General features: G+C 39.1%; 1 protein-coding gene across 1 annotated transcript in view; it reads right to left on the bottom strand.

Moving 5' to 3' along the window:
- The window catches only part of kcnq5a (potassium voltage-gated channel, KQT-like subfamily, member 5a), a 113062-nt gene that overhangs the window by 24222 nt on the left and 67804 nt on the right, over nucleotides 1–21036 (bottom strand). The window contains exons 2-7 of the mRNA XM_042502825.1: nucleotides 9817–9907; nucleotides 7222–7348; nucleotides 4824–4999; nucleotides 4222–4347; nucleotides 2268–2378; nucleotides 1478–1573 (exon numbers count right to left, since the gene is read on the bottom strand). Coding sequence (XP_042358759.1) covers nucleotides 1478–1573; nucleotides 2268–2378; nucleotides 4222–4347; nucleotides 4824–4999; nucleotides 7222–7348; nucleotides 9817–9907 — 727 coding nt within the window. The remainder of the gene's footprint in view (nucleotides 1–1477; nucleotides 1574–2267; nucleotides 2379–4221; nucleotides 4348–4823; nucleotides 5000–7221; nucleotides 7349–9816; nucleotides 9908–21036) is intronic.

Below are 21036 nucleotides of genomic sequence, written 5' to 3'. Positions count from 1 at the left end.
GCACTTTTTTTTGGGTTAAAACAATTTTGTCAAGTCTGACTGAACTTAATCATAAAAAGTAAAGCTAACATTATACATTCATAGCATAGCACTACAACACTACTACAACTACTGCACTACTACTACAACAAGACCCAGACCAGATTTGTGTGTTTCTGTCCCGTCTTGTTGTATTTATCTTATCCTGGAAAAATGTCTGAAACGCTTTCTTCCATTATTGGCTCTGGGGAAGACATCATGTATTGAATTAAGGGCTCAAATTCAACTCAAGTCGTGAGTCATTGGTGGTAAAGTCAAATCAAGTTGCATCAATCAAGTCTTTATTTATTTTTTCTGATTCCAAGTAATGTGACTCGAGTTTACACCGCTGGTATTAAGAAAAGTATTGAAGTTAAGGGTTTCCTTTGTTTACCCTCTTGGTGTAATTCGAGTGATATATTTGATCTGATGATAGTTTCCTGCTTAAAAAAATTAAACAACTGGTTATGGAAAACTGAGGACATATTCAGTTTAGATTTTCAGGTTTGTTTCCACTTCCTAATATGTGGTTTTAAAAAACTGGGTTATATATGCAACATTTTGAATTTGATTGCTTGTATTGCTGGTGCCTAACAGTTAGACCAACGTTACACCAGATACTATATTCCTATATTTCAACAATAACAATAACGTTTTATTTATCATAACTGATCAGTATGATGACCTGATCAGAACCCAGAAATTTGGAATTTCCTTAAGGAAAAAAATGACGTTGCAGGTGCTTTATTTGATGCAAAATTTAAAACAAACAGGGCCGGGTAGTTCACACAGTAGGAGGTAGAACAGACACAAACAGAAACAAAGACATGTGCAAACATAGAAAAACACACACATGCAATCGCACACTTGTGAGAAGACACACACACTCTACTGCTGATATTTATTGTTCATTAGAAAGTAATACAGCTGGTCTAGTCTATTACAATGAGTGACGGCTTGGAGGAGCGTCCGCCCAGGGACTGATTGCCATGGAAACGGCTCATAAATCCTAGAAATGTGTGTTGCTGTTGGACCTGAGTAACGACGGCGTTCCTCGCACACCGTTAGTCATCATCAGCTACACACCCTGACAGCCCGGAGATGGGCAAAACACACAAACACACTCAAACACACTCGTATTAAGTACACTTTTAATGAAACACCTTCACTCTGATAGGAGCAGAGATGTTGAAACTGCCCATACACAAACTTCATTGTATCACTAGCACACTCACCAAAGCGTAAAGAGTCGACACACACACTCATGCTTTTATTTAGACAAAGAGACACACTGTGAAAGGCTGAGAGACAGTTGCAAAAGACATGACACACACACACACACACACACACACACACATTTGACAAAAAAACACATTGTATTGTATTCACACTGGTCCTCAGCGGCTGCAACAAAGGTGATGTGTGTTTTCTGTGTGTGCGTGCGTGTGTGTATGTCTACCTGGATGAGGCTGGCAGCTGGGTTCCTCCTCTTTTCAAAGTGCTTCTGTCGATGCTGCTCCTGCACTTTCAAGGCAAAACCTGACCCCAGGATGCCCTAAACACACACACAAACACACACATACACAGAGGTTTAAACTAACTAATTTTGTTGTACATTATGCTCAAATATTTATTTTTTTTCACATCTTTGTTCAACAAAATTATGTACAGGAAGAACAAGAATATACATGAGAGCACAGACTGACATTCTACACTGAACATAATAAATAATGATGATAAATAATCATAATATCAATACATAAATCTGTGAAAATCTTTAAAAAAATAGAACACTGACATTGTTAAACTTTTTATAATAACGGGGAAATTATTCATCCATAAACATTTATGGACAAATAAACATTCCAACATTTATATCTTTTAATGATTTATAGGAACTCCAGCGTCTCTGATGAAAATCATGTGGGAGATCAGTATCATATTTTTTTTGAATGTCAGAAAGTAAACCTCACAAATTTTGTATTACATTCAGATAAGTCAAAAGTTATATGTTCTTCCTTTGCTTAATTAACATTTATTTCTTTGTGCTCCATACATCACAGGTTGTGAAAGAACAAATGTAATCAGTCACGGTGTTATAAATAAAGAAATTTATTATTATTATTATTATTTTATTATTATTGTTATTATTATTATTATTATTATTATTATTATTATTATTATTATTATTATCATCATTATTATTCTTATTATTATTATCATTATTATTGTGTATGTGTTTGACTTACTGCTGGCAGAGCGAAGAACGAGATCCCCAGCAGAGCAAAACCGGCCGATAATAACCGCCCCGTCCACGTCTGTGGGGTCTTGTCACCGTAGCCGATGGTTGTCAGGGTTATCTAAAAGGTCAGAGGTCAGCACTGTCAAAAATCTGTGTCCTTTGTTCACTCATTCATTTCTCCCCACATAATAGACATCTAATAGTTTATTATAAATTGAGCATTGAACTGTGATATCTTTTCGTATGAGTCATCATCGTTTTGCGTCATCGCTGACAGCTGCAGTGATGAATGACTGTAATTTTGGCATTAACGACATACAGCACTCTGCATTCAGACAGCATTTACATGAAATGGCAGACCGTAAATATAGTGCATTACATAATGAACAGGTAATGATAAAATAAGTGTACTTTCTCCTCTTTTTTGTCTAATGTCCTCAATTCAAAGTCTTTCAGTGGCTCTTAACATTTTTCCTATCTCTATTAGATCCTTTTAAATACACAGCATTTCTTCTAATTTCTGAAAAATAGCAATTTTGGAGATAGGACGTTTGCCCGATATGTTACATAATATAATCATGCGAGGGCTTACATTATGTTCTTAATAACTGTACTTATTTTAAGCAAATTATATTTTTTTCTGAACCTAAAAATGGACTTTAGTTTGTTTAGTTAAGGAAGTAAACCCTACAACAACATTTTTACCTATACTGTAAGTTTACTTTGAAAAGACTGTATACATTTAAATAGTAGAAAAGTAGGGTAGAAAAGTATATTTCAGAAAGGCACAATACATGTATTGACAGTAAATTGGTACGCTATCTATTGTGCGTCATATTTTGCTGTGTAGTGACAAGGTATTTGAGGAATTGGGATGAAAATGTTCTATGATTTCTGTAAAGAGACACTGTGGTAGAATTTTTCAAATGTATATATTTTTGTGCACTATACACTGAGTGCCATCTAGTTTCATTATACTGAAAGGGAAGGCTAACATGTCTACGATATGTCCAGCACTCGACACCTCACACCAAAACAATCTAGATGGACTAATAGCGCAACAGATAAGAAGAAAAACATGTATTTTTGATTTGGGGGTTAAGTGTCTTTTTGAAATACTTTTGGTGATCATGAACAGAACACCAGCATGTGTCAAAAATAAACCAGTATATAGAAAATTGTAGATATTGCAGATTTCCATTGATGGTGCCCAGTGGTGATAGCTCTTACTTTTCTTTGAGTCAGCTCTCGTGTTGACTCACACATCTCCAAAGTGTATGTGGCTAAATTTTCACCACAATGATATAACAGCTTTTAGTGTCTACCAGACAAAGAGACCGCAGAACGTAGGAGCACAGCGTATCTGAGTGTCATTCCCACAGCCTAACAGGTCAGTCTCACCTGGCAGCAGGAGAAGATTGAATTTATTGATTGGGCCGTTTCTTGTTGGTGCGTGTTTTTCAAGGTATAATGGGTTTTGGATGTAGGAGGAAACAGTGCGTCACAGACAGCCAAGTGTGACTTTAAAGGCCTTTCCTGTTGGTTTTTGTAACGCAGGTGTCATTAAGGTCACACAGAAACTATAAATGGAAATATATCACTGTTGTCAGAAAGAAAAAGCATAACGCCAATGTGTTGCTTTTTTGAATTTCGCCTGGGATTAAACGGCGCGACAGCGCTGTGTTGGATGGGAAAACTTATTCAAAACCTTTTTTTTATAATATCTTTACTATGTGGCATTCAATTTAAGCCTTAAAAATCCCAGGTTTTGTGTGATACACAGCTCAAAATTATAAGAAATGTGCATGAATATGATACAACATAAAATAAAATCATAAACCCTATTCTATCTTTCTAAACACTGTTTCAGAAGTTACAACTTCTGATTTATTTCAAAGGGCATTTAAAAGCTGGTTTATTTTCTCAAGTCTGTCTGTGTTTATCAACATGTGTGTACTCACCGTGCCCCACCACAGAGCGTCGGCGTAGGTGGCGAACTCATCGTTGATTTCTTTCTCCACCAAATAGACCAAGAAGGAGGAGAAGATTAGCACCAGGAACCCAATGTACCACGCAGTCACCAGCTCCTACGACACACACACACACACACAAAAGAAATCATGAAATAAAAAGCTTTTTAAAGCACTTCACACGGTTTAAAAGATAAATGTCATGTATTGACTACTTTGACCCTGAAATGAGTGGACACCTTTGAGGAGTAAAGATTTCTTTTTGTAGGAGGAATGTGTTTTTTTCACCATGCAGCACCAGTGTTGGAGTGACAGAAATCCCACTGGATTTGTCTGTAATGCAGTAATGTAACATGCTACTGTTCCTTGATTTAATAACCATATTAGTCATTAGTCTCGGATTTTACAATCTGTTTAAAAAGTGCTGCAGTACATAAATAACAGACTGAACAGACAAAAAGTGCAACCATGGATGATCTATATTAAGTATTAAAATACAAGAAAAAAGTTGGGACAATATTGATTATTACTTTAAATATCTGAACTGTAAAAATTAAAGTCAAGAAGAGGATAAACAGTTTAAATCGTCTTACCTTACTATGTGCATAAACTACAGATCCCAGCAGCTTCCAGGTCCCTCCCCTGCGGTCCATGCGCACCATGCGCAGGATCTGCAGGAAGCGAAGGCTACGCAGCGCAGATGTGGCAAAGATGTTACCCTGGCTACCTGCTGAAACCACGGCAACTGAGGCGATGAGCACAATGATGTCTGGGGAGTAAAAGGCAAAATTAAAGGTCACAGGTTCAACTATATTAGTAACAGGAACTGTGGTTGACTCACCTACTTTCAGGATCTATCCACCCGTTCATCCATCACCTCAAAAACAAATATTGATTCGCTTTAAGCTGTTTGTTTCCTTTCTATCTCTATTCCATCACTCTGTCCTCAACCCTGAAATACCCCTGTCGTCTTCCTCCCTGCTAAAGTAAGAAGGATCCAGAACCTCTACCCTCTAAATGTATGTTTTCATGCTCCTCTGATACCCCTTACATGGACGAGACGCTGAGGAGGAACTTTAAAACACAGCTCTTATCCACGTTGGCTAATAACATTTTGGCTGACAATAATCTCTTAAAATGATTCTGTAAGGGACAACGGGGGTTACGGTGCGTTTTTAATCTGTAGTTTTCATGTCTATCTAAACTTGAAGTGTTTTGATGATGACAGGATATCACCAAGATTATATAAAGATTATAATAAGAATAAATAAATACAATAAATGAGTTTGGACTAACGAACTGCTTTAATGATAAACTTATACTGTTAAATAGAAGCAACACAGTTGTGTGTCAGTTTGTTTACTTCTGTTAGCACACCTTCATGTGGTACACTATGTACACTGGCTGCCACTGAGGATGACAAAGGTCAACATGTTTTCATCCCAAATTGTCGCATATTGCCGCTTTGCAGTGGACTTACGCATCTAAACATTACAGTATGGGCATCCGTCTGTGCCTGCCCTTTACGTGCTTCTGTCAACACAAGCACATAGTGGGTTGAAGTTGCACATGGTAATGTTTAGGCAACAACAGCACATGGCAACCAATGTCGGAACACTAATAAATGCTCAGATGGTGGTACAGATGGTTAAGATTAGGCAACAAAGTCACCAATGGTCAGGATTTGGGGAAGGAGGTACATGGTAAGGTATAGAAAGATAACATCAAAGTCAGAAGGGAAGTGAAGACTGGACTCCTGCATGAAAGTCCAGAGTTTGTTGGCACCCTCGTGTTTCAACCATGGATGTATTAAGAGAAGCTAGATACAGCATTGGAGGCAGGGCTTTGTTCATTCCTGGGAGAACTGCTCAATAGCGCATGAAGTGAGGAAAATTCTCTATTTCCACGATATGAAAGTATGAATGTAGTGCCCGGATCTTTCGCCCATAGAGCATGTGCAGCAGCTTCACTGGTCTCATGATTCAATTTGATTACTATTATCATGTCAACAAAATGCCTGCATTGCATCCTCATTTTTCTATATTAATGTACATGGCTACTTTTTCATCAATAAACACAAGCAGTCAGCTGGTTCTGTTTTCCCACAATTCATCTAAAGAATTTCTCTTGAACTGTAGGACTTTATTGTCGAGCCACTGCCAGAAAAACATCAGGTATTGTTATGTGGCTATAATCAATTATGTGCTATCACTGCATTGATGCAGAATTGTCCACGTCAGCATTGCGATGCATCGAAACGATTAATTTTTACACCCCTGATGCACACTGTGCCCGAGTGGGTAACTTCCGCTGGTGGAGTAACTGACTTCCGGTTTAAGGCTTTGCTATCTTGAGAGGCAATCAGATAACTTAATTTTGCAGCTTTTCTAGACTTTCCAAATGTGTAACTAAAGAGGAATTGAGATACAGCACATACCTTTAACCCTTTGAAACCTGGACAAATTTGCTCAATTGCTTCCAAAAAAATGAGAGGAATTTAATGAGAAAGGAAATAAGATGACCCCAAAAATTACCCCCAAATTAGCAGGATGTCAGTAGAGAGTACCAGAGAATTACCTGAAAATTAGTAAAGAATTTTTTTTTCAAAAATCCATAAAAAATTAAAAAATAAAAATAAAAAAAAGAAAGTTAAAAAGTGCTTTAAAAAAACAAAATCCGATAACATAATTTATATATGTGATTATGTTAATCTTTTTTCCCTAGCGTTTTCTTTCTTGACATTTAAAATGTCAAGGGAACCTTTGACACTTTGAAAAAATAATACTAAATATACTTATTTCTTGCCGTTTGCAGAACATTTCTTACTGAGATGCTCAGTGACTTTTTTTCCATGTTTTTGACAGAAATCGCACCACTTTGCTCAGGGCTCAAAGGATTTATTTTACACACTTCTATTTAATTTTTGTGCACAGCAGGCCAACAAAACACTGCGACACATACAAATATAAATATGCATGCACACAGACCTACCTATGACACAGAACGGTTTCCTGGCGAAGCGGAGGCGTCCTTGCCAGCCTCGGTAGCGGCAGCAGCAGCCAGCACTCCATATCCTGATGATATACTCCAGGCCAAACACTACAATCATCACAAACTCCTGCAGGACACACACACGCAAAAAACACCCACATACTTAAACCTTTAAATGCTACAAATGCATAAGTACAAGCAATAAAAATAGTCGTAGCAAAGGGTCAAGGGAATTAAAGCGTGTTGTTGAGCTCGCTGTGGCTCTAACCGACTGCAATACAGAAAGCACATGTACTCTCTCAGACCAAACTGCAGCATTATTTCAATAACAAGTTTCTTTAATTTACCTACAGAGCAGGCTGGTTATTATTGTGCCCCTGGATACTGTAGGATCACTGAGAAATCGGCGTTAAAATCTACGGCTGACCCAACGTTTGCAGTTGTAGCTCCCGCTCTTTGGAACCATCTTCTCTTACCTGTAAAACTGCTGGGTCAATGGATATTTTTAAGAAGCTATTAAAACCTCATTTGTTTTGTAAGCATTTTATTTTGTAAGCACTTTGTTTTATATTGTGTATTTGCCTTCTGTGCAGTTTTAATGCCTTTATATTATTATTCTCTGTGCTGATTTAATACAGCACAGAGTTTCTGTTACTTGTTTTTAAAGTTTTTATTGTGCAGCACCTTGTAACTCTTGTTTCAAAAGCTGCTTTATAAATACGACTTAATTACTGTTTTAAAGGTCAATATGAGGATAATGTGAATTTAATTATTTGTTCTATCATTACTGTAGTTGAACACATGGTCACCATGTTGACATGTCCTGGCAGGAAAAACATGAGTGTAATAACATTAAAAATTACTTTTCTCCATTTAGGTGTGCCAGTTCCAGAGCCGTCTTATTACGCATGCCGGCTCACTTAATTGACTCACTGTGGCATCTTTACTGTTAATAGTTGCACCTGTGCTTTTCCTGATATGGCCGTTTAAGATATCTGCAGTGAAAAAGGCTAACATAGTTCTATTCATTACAACATATTGCTAAATTATTTACTTTAAGAGATTAGTTCAACATTTTTGGGGGGAAATAGTATTAATCACTTTCTTGCCGAGTCACACCAGAAGGGTGATACAACTCTGTAGTGGAGATGTACTGGTATCTGAGTAAATGTAGGTTGTGTGCATGCATAAAACAGACCGCAAAAACGCTATTGCATGCTTTTAGCTGGAACATTTTTGTTTATGGTTGATGTGTCCACTTGCAAGTGTTTGAATGAAAACAAAAAAATACCACTCTACTGTTGCCAGTCCTTGTGTTTAGGATAATATCCTGACACACTCTCATGCTATTATGAAGCTAAACAGCCAGTAACTGGTTCAGTTAGACTGGAGGCAGAGAGAAAGTCTGTCATGTAAAAAAAAAAATCCAACCAATTTACCTAACTGTACATCTAAAGCTCACTAATTAACATATTAAACCTAGGTTTTTTTTAAATTTCTTACCTTACATTTATTAATGTATGTTGTGCACCATGGGGAGTTTGCAGTTTCTTGTATGCTTGCTGATATAACGACAAATAAAAAACCACATAGCAGTAACAAGATGGAAAGTCACTGTGGTTTGCAAAGACAGAAATAATTCCAATGAATTTCATTCATTATTCACAATAACTTGGACAATGTTGTCGGTAGAGATTTTGCTGTTGATTATATTTTTTAGTTTATTAATACAACTGTTGAGCCAGAGTTAGCAATATAGCTCATTTACATCTGTGACCCCTGTGCAGGAAAAATATTTAAAGAAAAAAAACATTGCAATACACATTGCAAATAACATAAATCATATCAATTTGCAAACTATTTGCAAAATTTACAAACAATACATCATATGTAAAACATCACGCAAAATATGCATTACACAGTCTTCACTTTGGGTTTAGATCAGTCATCACAAAATTGAGTTTTTATTATGCAATTTCCTTTAGCTTTGACTGCCATATTGTTATTGCCATGGTGGCAGAAATTTGGAAATGGATATGTCATAACCTGAAGGAATAAAAATAAACTGTCTGAAGAGTTCCAGAGGAGGTGAGTACAATTTATGTAAATTCAATGAACTGACCCAGTGATGTCTCTGCTCCTCTCTGTACATAAACAGTGTTTTTACTTGAGCAGGATGTGTTGTTGTTACCACTTTATTTGTGCTACACTGTTTATTTTGTGTTTGTTTGTTTCTGTCAACCTGCTCTGACTGATGATTTTGTGCTTAATCACATCTGAGACGCAGACCTTTAACTCCAACTGAATTATAACAGCTTGATTTGATCTTGAGGGACCGATCATTACAGTTGATTATGGTGCTGAGCATGCACAATCAGCATATCTGATGCAGACATGAGCATCACTCAGCCACACACACACACACACACACACACACACACACACACACACAGTTTAATACTATCAATGAAATTATGTGTAAAAGTCATCAGTGTAGAATAAGTGAGCTACCCTAAAAAACACATCCTAATTCTGTGTGTGTGTGTGTGTGTGTGTGTGTGTGTGTGGGTGTGGGTGTGGGTGTGTGTCTCCTACCAGGATAAGCAGGCAGTGTGCAGAGAATTCCTGGTGAGCAGGGATGGTGGAAAACACAGAGAGAACGAGACATCCAAACACCAGGATGAACCTGTGGAGACAGAGCACCCGCGGAGACACATCAGCTGCGCGTATTAAATACAATCTAATCAATGAATAACGAGTTTTGGCTCACTAACTCAAGTAATGCACACATCTGCAGCAATACACAGACACACACACACAAACACACATACACACAGATTTGCTGAAAGTGAACCTGTAAGCTATAAAATGACGTGATTATGTCTCCTCTGCCAGGCTACATTAAGCAGGATTGGGACCAGGCTTAACACTGTTTAAAGCTTCACCAAGCTTTATTGAATTACTGTTACCGTGGCGATCCAGCTGATTCACATACTGAATGAATGGACTGAATGCAAACTTACCGAACAAGCAGTTGACACTGTGCAGGCTGTGATTGTGGTTTGTGTTTGATTTGTCGTCCAGTTTTTTATTCAAAGCAGAAGTGAGAAGATTAATTAACTTAAACAGTGTGTTCAGTGTGTAAATTTAATGGGATTTATTGCCAGAAACTGAGCGAAATATAATGAGTAAATTTTCTTTAGCATGTAATCACCTGAAAATAAATATCTTTGCCTTTAGTTACCTTAAAATGAGCCGTTTGTATCTACATAAGGAGCGGGTCCTCCTTTACGAAAACAGCCATGTTGCACTGCCACCTTTATACAGTAACTCACTGATAAAACACTAATATTTTAAGGTGAAAATTCTATTTAGGAATTGAAGTTGAATGAATGTCAGGATTATTGGCAGATAGGTGATTCAGCCTTTCGTCAATTACACCGAGGATCTTATAAGGATCAAAGGGAAAGCTCAGAGCTGTGATAACAACACGTCCCAACTCATCACATGTTGCCGCTCTGTCGCCTATGACATTTTAGGCATCCTTCTGCATCAGCTGTTTACGCTATGGGATGCTGTTACCGTGATGTCAACAAATGCACATGGTGGGATGAAGCAGCACGGTCCTTCTGTTTACACAACAGCATGTGGCAACCACTGCGACTGTCAAGATGGTTGAGATTAGGCAACAAAGTCATGGATAGGTTTAAGCAAAAAAGGCAAATGGTAAGGTGTAGAAAATAAAAAGACACACACATCCACACAGAAAGTGAACTCCAGACTCCCGCATTAAAGTCAGTTGTTTGTGGGACCCATCCACCTCCCGGCCCTATAAGCCCAGTCACGCTCCTTATGTTGCATGGTTACAGACAGTGTTATTATGTGATGCCATCCTTTAGCATTGCATGCATACGTGACCGGTTCCCTCCGGTTGTCTTCTTGAGTGGCCTCGCCCATATGTGTTGTATGTGGACGCGCATGGTGCCATCCAGCCATCCGGCAGCATAGGATAACAATGTCACATGTTCTGTCCAAGTGTGTTTTCACCTGACACTGGAAGGTGGCTTTTGGCGTCACGCTCATATGCCGAAAGCATTGACAGAGAGATGCCATTTGATGAGTGCAGAGAGAGAACAAGATGGTGACAACACCAATACACTCAGAGAAGAAATCACAAAACATTGTTTCTAATTATGAGGTAAACACAAATTGCATCAGTCTCTATTTTGGCACGTCCAATAATAGCCCTCCTCACTGCCTGACTGACCCAAAACACCCTCATCTGCTCGCCGCGAGGAAACCACTCAGTCCCTGTGAAGTCATATGGTAACTTGGTTAATGAGCAAATACAAATTAAAATTTATGAGGAAGCTTTCAGGCAACATATGCACCAGCTAGCAGCCCCAGCCTGCTGTTCTCTCTGAGTGATGCCATCTGTCTTTCTGATATTTACTGTCTTCTGATCTCTACAGATCTTTGTTTGTTTTCTGTGTACAGAATGTTTTCCAGCCTTATTCCCCTCTACTGTCCAGTTCGCTCTCTGCCCTACTTTCTCTTTAATTTTTCATGCTCTTTGTCTCGACCTTCCTCCTCGCCTCCCTTCTCCATCTCACATCTCCCCGTCTCCCCTGCAGTTCACCTTTCTCTGGACGCCCTTACCATTAATGTTGTCTTCTTCTCTGCGGCCTCTCCTGTATGATTGATGCCAACATTTATTTTCCATAAGATCCACAAGGAATATGAAAAAAAGGGAAGAGCGCACGTGTGCGTGTGTATGAATAGTGAGTCTACCTGTCGCTGAGTTAAAGCAGAAGAGGACTGATGGTTCCTAACATCCAGACCACATCTGCATCTGATACTGTCTCCGTCTTGAATAGCTCTTTATTGTCATACAGACAGAAACACTGCGTGGAGAGCAGATGAACAGACAGCATCCAGTGAAGTGTGTGTGTTGGCAGTGGTTAAATGTGACTAAATACAGTCACTCTTGTTTGGCCTTTCGCTGCACTGTATTTGCTTTTTTTCAATGCTGGATCTTTAAGAGTCTGTTTTGGTGATCTGAACACAAGTGGACAGCCGAGACACATTGCTGCTCATACCTGTGCGTATCATGCGTCTCCAGCTGACTACTTGTGTTCAGATTTCGCTACTGTTCAGCGCACAGTTATTACGTCCATACTTCTGCTGTCTGCTCTGTAGCATGATCGCTACTCATGATCGCTGTCAGCAGAAATCAACACGTCTTCCTCCACAGAACAAAACAAGGGATGGTCGTGCAGCACTTTTTCCAACTCATAAAAAAACGTTACAGAGCATTAGGGTCACCAGAACAACTACCACGTCCTGCACTGATGACGTCGTCCTTTTCAGACGTGCATCAGGACGGCATTAGCGTTTATAGTACAAAACATAATAGGTCAAATGCTTCCCAGACCCAATGGCAAGTGGTTTGAGTGATTGGATCGGATGTGGTGGAATTTTTTTTCCCAGACAAAAAGAAAAGTTGACAATTTGGGGAAATGAAACAAAAGAAATTCTCTGTGGTTACCGTCTGTGTTCCCATTTCTGAAAACAGAAAACAATATTTTATAATGAGAATTTTGGCAAGTGAATGAAGAATACAGGGGAAAACTGTTTCAGTAAAAGCCAATTAAGCAGCAAAGTGAAAGTTCTAGACTTTTCATTTTTACACAAACTAACACTAACACTAACTAACACATCATGTTAAAAAAAAAAAAAAAAACCTTACTTCAGTGACAGTGTACAATGAAATCAGTCAGGCTATCTGAGTGTGTGTACAATTGTTAAATTTCTCTCTTCACATAGAATAAAATAAAACGAAAATCCTCATGTTACTCATGTTCTCTCAGGACTTTGAGGCCTTGAGTGAATAAATAATAGAGTGAAAGAATACAAAGCAATTTGCATACTGTGTTCCTGAATGTGGAAAAATAGAGCATTATTTGTGTGTTCGAAGGCTTTGATTACAGCCTCCGGCGAAATAAGCCCATCATATAAAATTGAAAAGCTCCTGCAATTTACATGCAGAAGCTACACGTATAACTTATTTTTCTTTGATGGTAGACTAGCACTCTGCAATCACCCCTACGTCACATTCAAAATGACATTTACGTCAGCTCCATTTTTCTTTTTGACAGAGCCAGACATAAATATCATCCACCAAAGGAGATGAACGACGTTCACACATGCTAATGGAAAAAGTGTGACAACAAGAAATAATTATCATGTGCACTCTGGCACATTTTTTCATTTAATAAGATCGACATATTTTTACATATTAAATCATTCCTAGATGCATTCAGCATATTATCAATATCTCTACGCACTCAGGTGCACTGTGTGTTTTCGATCCACCTCTCCCTGTGTGTCAGTCGATGAGGAAATTATTAGAGGGTGCAGACAGACGAATGAGATGCTGCTATTGAATGATGGGAGGACGATGACATATGCGATCAATAAGTTTATTTTACTGATCAGTTCCCTGGTGGGCAAGTCATTTAATTGATCACAAAGAAGTGAATGTGTTGCAATGTTGAGAAACATGAGTGTGTTTGTGTGTTTGTGTGTGTGTGTGTGTGTGTGTGTGTGTGTGTGTAGATTTAAAGCAAGATGGTCCATTATTTATATTTGTCAGATTGATTATTTTCATACTGAGCAGCCGACACCAGTAGTTTTGCAAATTTGAGGCTATCAACAACAACTCACATATGCATATATATATATGTCTTTATGCAAAGTTAAGCTGACCTAACTATCTTCTTCTTCACATGACACATGGGTGGTATTACTCTTCTTATCTAACTTTCAACAAGAAGACAAATAAGCTAATTAAAAGAAAATAAATCAAACTATTCCATTATCTCTAAATGTAAATTTAGATTAAATGCTTGTGATGGACTGTGTATCTCAAGAGGTGTTGTTGTGATTGACATTGAGGGCATAAAATGGTGTTGTTTTTTTAATTAAAAGATAAATACAACAAGACAAGGACATGACACTGTCAACTTTTTGTTTATTGGTTAGGGCAGAAACAACAGACTGACTGCTAAACATTAACAATACGACAGGAATGCACTGCTGGTACTAGTGTATCTCTACTGTGGAATATTAGTATAAAACAGTTTCAAATATGCACAATCAGTACATATTAACAAATCAATATTTTTTGGAAATTCTAACCTCAAGCAAGAGGGGTTACAAATTTAATATGCAAAATGTACTACTAGTGCATCAAGTTGTAAAAACTAGAACAGAACAGCCATTAGACGGCCATACATGGGTACTGATGCTTGGCAGCTGTTCCATGATGTGTCGTCTATGTAAACAACTGTCATATAATTCTACGATGGCAGCGAGGATGTGACGCGGTTTGGACACTCCACTCTAAATGTCAGTGTTGTCCCGTTCTGTCGTCAAGACGTCAGACCAACATCTGGTAAAGTTGGTGCTTGACGTCCTCAGCGGACTCCAGACAAGATCCAGTTGTGAGAGAGCGGCCGCTTTGGTGCGTATGGCAACTGACAAACTGCCTCTGACTTAATGCTGATAAATGACCTGAGGACCCACAGACAAAACCATATACAGCCAAAAACCTGCACTACTTCTCTACAGGCTGACAACATCCCCGAAAAGCCTGAGCAGAGGAGGTGAGCGTGTGTGCATGTGTGAGTGTGTGTGTGCGTGTGTGTGTGTGTGTAATCAGTTCCTTGGAGATTTGCAGCCCGCGCTCACAAGGCGATTTCATTACGGGCATGATGTCTGAAAAATTTGCATCCAATTCACAGAATTCAACAGTTTTATCATTGAATTCCACCCAAACGTTCATCTTGCACGAGACCAAAAGAATCTACCTGCTTTATCCGTTTTAAGACAGACTCGCCACACTTTTAATTGCAAGAGATCAGATCACATTTGTCCAGACATCACCAACCTGTTAATAGGTTGCTGTGATAATAATATAGGCGTCAGTAACTACGTAGCTATGCTGCAGCTTTCCATCACAAAAGCATGAGAAATGGAGGTCCATCATTTCACCTTCCAATCAATCATAAAAAAAAAACATTCTAAGAAAATTAATTAATTAAAAAAAAATTCTGAAAGATAATTCTGTCATTTGAGGTAGTTCTTAACACGCTAGTCAACCTTTCATTTTTCTCATACATTTGGTTTTAACATTGGTTTGTATGGGCAAGAACTCAATACAGCAGAGATCTTTACTGCGCAGAACTCTGGCTCCAAATCACCGGCGCAAGACGGCAGCTGCCGTATTCAGGACACTTTACCTTCATTTTTTGTACAGTTGCTTTGTACAGTTGTAAGTAAAGATGAGTATATACAGTCTATGGTCCAAACTGAGATGCATCTATACCTCATCTCTACCTCCAAATTTGGTTTGGTTTGGATTGGATTTGCAAAAATCACACTTGATGTGGTTTTATTGCTTTCCAGACTTTCTAAAATCAATCTGAATACAATCTGAATATGCCAAATAACTAATATGGACTGGCAGTCTGAACCAGGCCAAAGGTTGTGTTGCTAGTTTGCCATTAGGGTGCACAATGTGCATGGATGATCGTAAAGAAGTACTGCACATGTATCTACTTTCTTGCTAAGAGTTAGAAAAGGTTGACAACACACTCATCTGTCCATTAAATATGAAACAGTTAGCTTTGCTTAGCATAACGACTGGAAAGAAAGGACAAAAATCTGTCTACCAGCATCACTAAAGCTCAATAATTAATGGGTTAAAATGCAAATTTCATCAAACAGACTTTCAGCAGAATGTGTGACTGTAAATCTACATTTCTGCAAGGAAGTTCATGAAGTGGTCTACGTGTATAATGAATGCATGTAGCATGTAAATATGAACAAGTGGGTTTATGATAAAAAGGAGAAACACTACAAAAAGGTGCATGTTTTCTCCTGTTTTTATGAAATAAGCATTCGAGAATGGGAAGGAGACAAAGTGTATGTTTTGTGTGTGTGTGTGTGTGTGTGTGTGTGTGTGTGTGTGTGTGTGTGTGACGGATTGGGTACGTGCGAGGTCACAGTTTTCCACACAATACGGTCTGGTATCATTATCTATTTCCTTCTTTCTTTCTGTGCCAACCATGCATACCCTTTCAATCAAGATGGAGGGAGGGAGCGGAAACGGAGAGCGAAAGATTGAAAGAGGAAAAGAGAAACCGAGAGAGTCAGCAGGGCCTTTGGATAAGTGTGTGAGCAAATGACTCATAATGTGTCAAGGTAACATAAAAGAAAACAGAAACAACAGGATACAAAAGGAGATTGGAGGGTCATGCAAGGAGGAGAAGAGCAGCAGAGATGTCTGCAGCGGCAACAGAGACAAAACGCTGAATCCTGTGAATCAAAACGACTGACCGCCGTAGGACGAGTACGGTCAGCAGGTTCTCCTGGATGAAAGCAGCAGAGCTAGCAGAGGCTGTGATGGGGAGATAAAGATTTGGATTGGCTATAAATAACATTTCTCCTTCTAGGAAAGCCCAGTAATATCGGTACATCAGATATAAAACAAGAAAGGGAAAGAAGAGAGAGATTAAGAAAGAGACAACAAGCTGAGAGAACAAAGTGAGCACAGTCAGCCTCTGGTTTCTTTTCTCTTTTTGGATCTCACTACGTCATTGTATTGATCATGTTTCTGTTCTGATCAATTCAAACCTATATGATGCAAGAGGGAGGTTTTAATGGAAGACAAGGGGAGAGGATATAAAGAGAAGATGAGAGAAAAGGGGAGACGGGAGGAGAGAGAAAGAGGGACAGAGCCAGGGACGACTCCTTGCCAACGGTCTATTAGTTAATCCTTGTGTTTATCCAGTCGAGTGCAGTATCTTACCTGATGATGGCAGCGATAAAACACATGGTTTTATTTCTAAGCAACTACTTGACCAAACAGAGCCGGGGCCAAGGACATGGCGCTGCACGGGCCAGTTCTCTCTGCACACTTCTCAAATGTTTTTTTCAATCCATCAAAAGCGAAGTTGAACTACAATAATAGTCATTTATAATTGTTCCTGGATTCACCTCAGAGAGTTCAAGGAGCCGGGTTGGCTGGGGGTGAGGGGAATTCAATACCTCGCTAAAGGAAGCTTCAAAGAGGCGCATCTGTGCTAATGCATGAGCTTGAACCAGGGATGAAAGGTTGTGGCTCCTTTCATAATGCAGACCTGTTGCCCTGAAAGCTACAATATGTAATCTTCTACCTTGAGGCAAGTTTATTGCATGCGTTTTTCTGCCCGAGTTGGTCAATCCAAGGCTTACACATTAAATTGTAACTCTACAGATACGAGAAACGATAAAACCGACAGCAGAGTGCATTTCCTAAATATCATTTCACAAAACAAATCCTGGCGTATTGTTTGATGCTGTGAGCGTACAGTGGAGCCTTATAGGCAAGAAGTAGAAAAGGTATGGTAATCGCAATGTGCTGGTCCAGGCGAGCAGAAAATCTCTGGAGAATTGGTGCATATTTTCACAAGGGAACGCATCTCCAAGTGATGATATGCACCATTTCTCTGGAGAGTAACTCTCACTCAGGATATCAGTATCTATCCATCTATAATACAGATTAGGCATGATAATGATTAAACAACAATAAATTAATCTGTCGTTAAGAATTTGATCAAACGTGCAATTTAAATGACCAAATAAAGATCTGATTATGAAAAATATAAATAATGTGTAGTCTCCTATCAGTAGAAGGGTGTTTTTTGAAAGCATGTTTGAGTGACTCGTATTAGCAAAGAAAGGGCACAATATTTCACGACAAGGCAGCCATGGGATCTGAAAGAAGAGGGCGGCGGTGGAGCCTGCTCTCATCCCAAGTCATCAAATACTGTCACGTTGACAGTGCTTTTAGCGTATGATCCCGACACCAAAAGCCACCTTTGGCGTCTCCATGATATGCCACAAAAAAGTGTCAGGCTGAAATGCTGCCTGTAATGAAGTAATATAAGGAGCACAAAGGTCCCTAGAGGGCGGGTGGGAGGGGACGGGTGGGGTGGATGGATTCAACAAACTCCGGACTTTCATGAGGGAATTCGGTGTTCGCTTCCCGTCTGAATGTGATGGGTTTTTTTTCCTATACCTTACCATGTGCCTTTTTTGCCTAAACCTGACAATCCGTGCCGTTGTTGCCTAACTCTAAACATAAGCTTTCGTTGACATCCTGCATCAGTAGTGGTATCCTGTAATTTTAACAGCAGGCGCAGAAGGATACCTATAGTATAATATGTAGACACGAGAGCCCACTGACAGTATGTGACGACTTGGTAGGAGAACGTGTTGATATCAAAAACTCAGCAACTCACACCAAAATAATCTAGACTGACAAATAGCACTACATGTAAGATGTAAAAATATGAATTTTTCATTTTGGGGTAAATTGCCTCTTTAAGGAGTTTATGCTTTAAGAGAATGATGAAGGGGGTAATATAGTTGCTCTCATTTTTTGCTTTTTGTATGCTTTTTGTATTTTCTACTCTCTGTGGCTCTACAAACATGTACACCTATTCCAACAACTGTGTTTAAATTTTAATAAATCCCACCTACACAGAGCACCGGAGATGGATTCAAACCTGATGACATGACTCCTCACCAGTAACTGAGTACCAGCATAAGTAGCAGCTGTTTGTTTTCTCATCCCTTCATCTAGGCCAAGTGATCACAGCGAAGAGAGACAGAGACAGATAGTAAAGTTTGGAAGAAGGATACAGAGAGAAAGAAAGAGCCGGACAGGAGCCAATTTTCCATGATGTGGGATGCACCGAGGATGGGTGACGGGTGCGAGAAGAGTCAGAAAGCTTTTAGTGTGTGTGTGTGTGTGTGTGTGTGTTCTCACTAACTAGACACAGACTGACATACTGGTGAAGAAAGCCAACCGCTAACAGGGTTCATAAAAACACAGCTAACAGGCCCACATTTGCGCGCGTGCTCACGCACAAACACACATGCACGCACACAAACACACACACCCCGTACATCAGATTCCTATCAGCACCCATCTCCGCACTAATACCACTCAAAGACTCCTGTTCAGAGTGCTGTTCAGCAGATGTCAGAGAGACAGACTGAGAATGACTGAGGGAGCAAGAGAGTCAAAGATAGACAGCTAGAGATATCGACAAATGCGTGTTTTTGTAATTGTATATTATCTTAAAGCCAAAGACAAAACTACAGATACCAAAATCAGTAAAAGGAAACAGTGAGTTCAAAGTGTGGAGGGGATGGGGTTTCAGCTTCTGTGTCACGTTTCCCTTGAACTTCATATCAAATGCTTTTTATCATTAGATTTCTGAGAAACCAGAGTACACATAAACACAGTCTCATCCAAATCTAACGTCTGGGGCAGGGGACTTAGAAGCACGACTCTGCAGTTGCAGCGCAGTTAAAGACCTGAAGTTATCTATTATATAATAAACTCTGTGCTGGCTGTGTAAGGCTGACAGATACACTCTCCTGCATCTCCCCGCTGTGGTCTAAACAGTGCCATTTTTCCACTTAGCTTAGCCAGCAATATTGTGTGCATTATGACGGAGGGCATTACACCTTTTGTGTCTCAGGAAATCCACTGGGCTTAGTGGGCAGTCTTGATTAATGCCATTTAACAATGAGCTAGAAGCATGGACATGAAGGCTCATTACTCAGAGCTGGTGAGTACTATCCAAAGAGAGCTATGACTGAGCGAATTCAATGCCAGTGCAGCTTTAATTGAGCTCAGTTAGGCCAAGACAAAAATATAGTTTGTCAGGAATCTATTCTTGCTTTCTGTCTGTATTTTGGCAAGCCGGGCATTTGCTCGCTTTCTTTTTAAAGGAGGGGGTGTTGCAGTAATTTCCAGACAGTTTAATATTTGAACCTGGGTGCACTAGTTTAATTTTGGTGTAGTATGCACAGATAACAAGCAAATAAAGATCTGTTTAGTTTAAAGAAGCAGTGTGTCAGATTTAGTGGTATCTAGAGGTGAGGATTGAAGATTGCAACCCGCTGAAACTTCTACCATGTGCCAAGTGTGACCTCTCAGTTAAATTTCCCTTAGTGTTCATTGTTCAGGAGGTTTTTATTGAGAACCAAATTTTCTGCAGAGGCCTCCTACTCTCCAAAACAAACTAGGAGATTTGTACCAACAGAAACGCTCAAAATATGCCGTTTTGCAATACAAATCAGTGACTATCCGACGATGACCAGCTACCTACGAAGATATAAACGGCTCATTCTAAGGTAACAGAAACAATTCTTATTTTCAGGTGATTATACACTAAAGAAAATATACTCATTATGTATATTTAATCCCCCCATAATCCTACACACTGGACCTTTAAGTTTGTGTGTTTTGTTTGCCCTTGAGCATTTGTATGTATCATTCTGCCTTACAAAGTATCTATAGGACCCTTTTCCCACCCAAATTAGCATGGATGTATATTTTTTCTAGTGTGTCACATTTAATGTCATAACCGTGACAGAAAACAAGGTTAGTAAACAGTAGACAGCAGCATGGAGGCTAGTGAAAATGTTACATCGTTGTGTCTTTTTTATATATGTTATATCTGATGGAATTTGTGTACTTTATTGCATCACACAGGAGAAGAGGTTAAAGTGAAGTGATGAAAAACAGCGTTTTAGTGCATTTTGGTTATTTTTGTCCAGTGGGAAAGGGGCTAAATAGTATTTATTTCAGACATGTATTTCAGTAGCGAAACATGTATGACATTTTTTAGGGATGATATTGGATTAACTCTAAAATACACAGTGAATACAAGCGGAAAATGGGGCTTTTAT

This window comes from Plectropomus leopardus, chromosome 15 (genome assembly GCF_008729295.1).
Source record: "Plectropomus leopardus isolate mb chromosome 15, YSFRI_Pleo_2.0, whole genome shotgun sequence".
Classification (NCBI taxonomy): domain Eukaryota; kingdom Metazoa; phylum Chordata; class Actinopteri; order Perciformes; family Serranidae; genus Plectropomus; species Plectropomus leopardus.
This window is presented reverse-complemented; position numbering and strand designations above follow the sequence as displayed.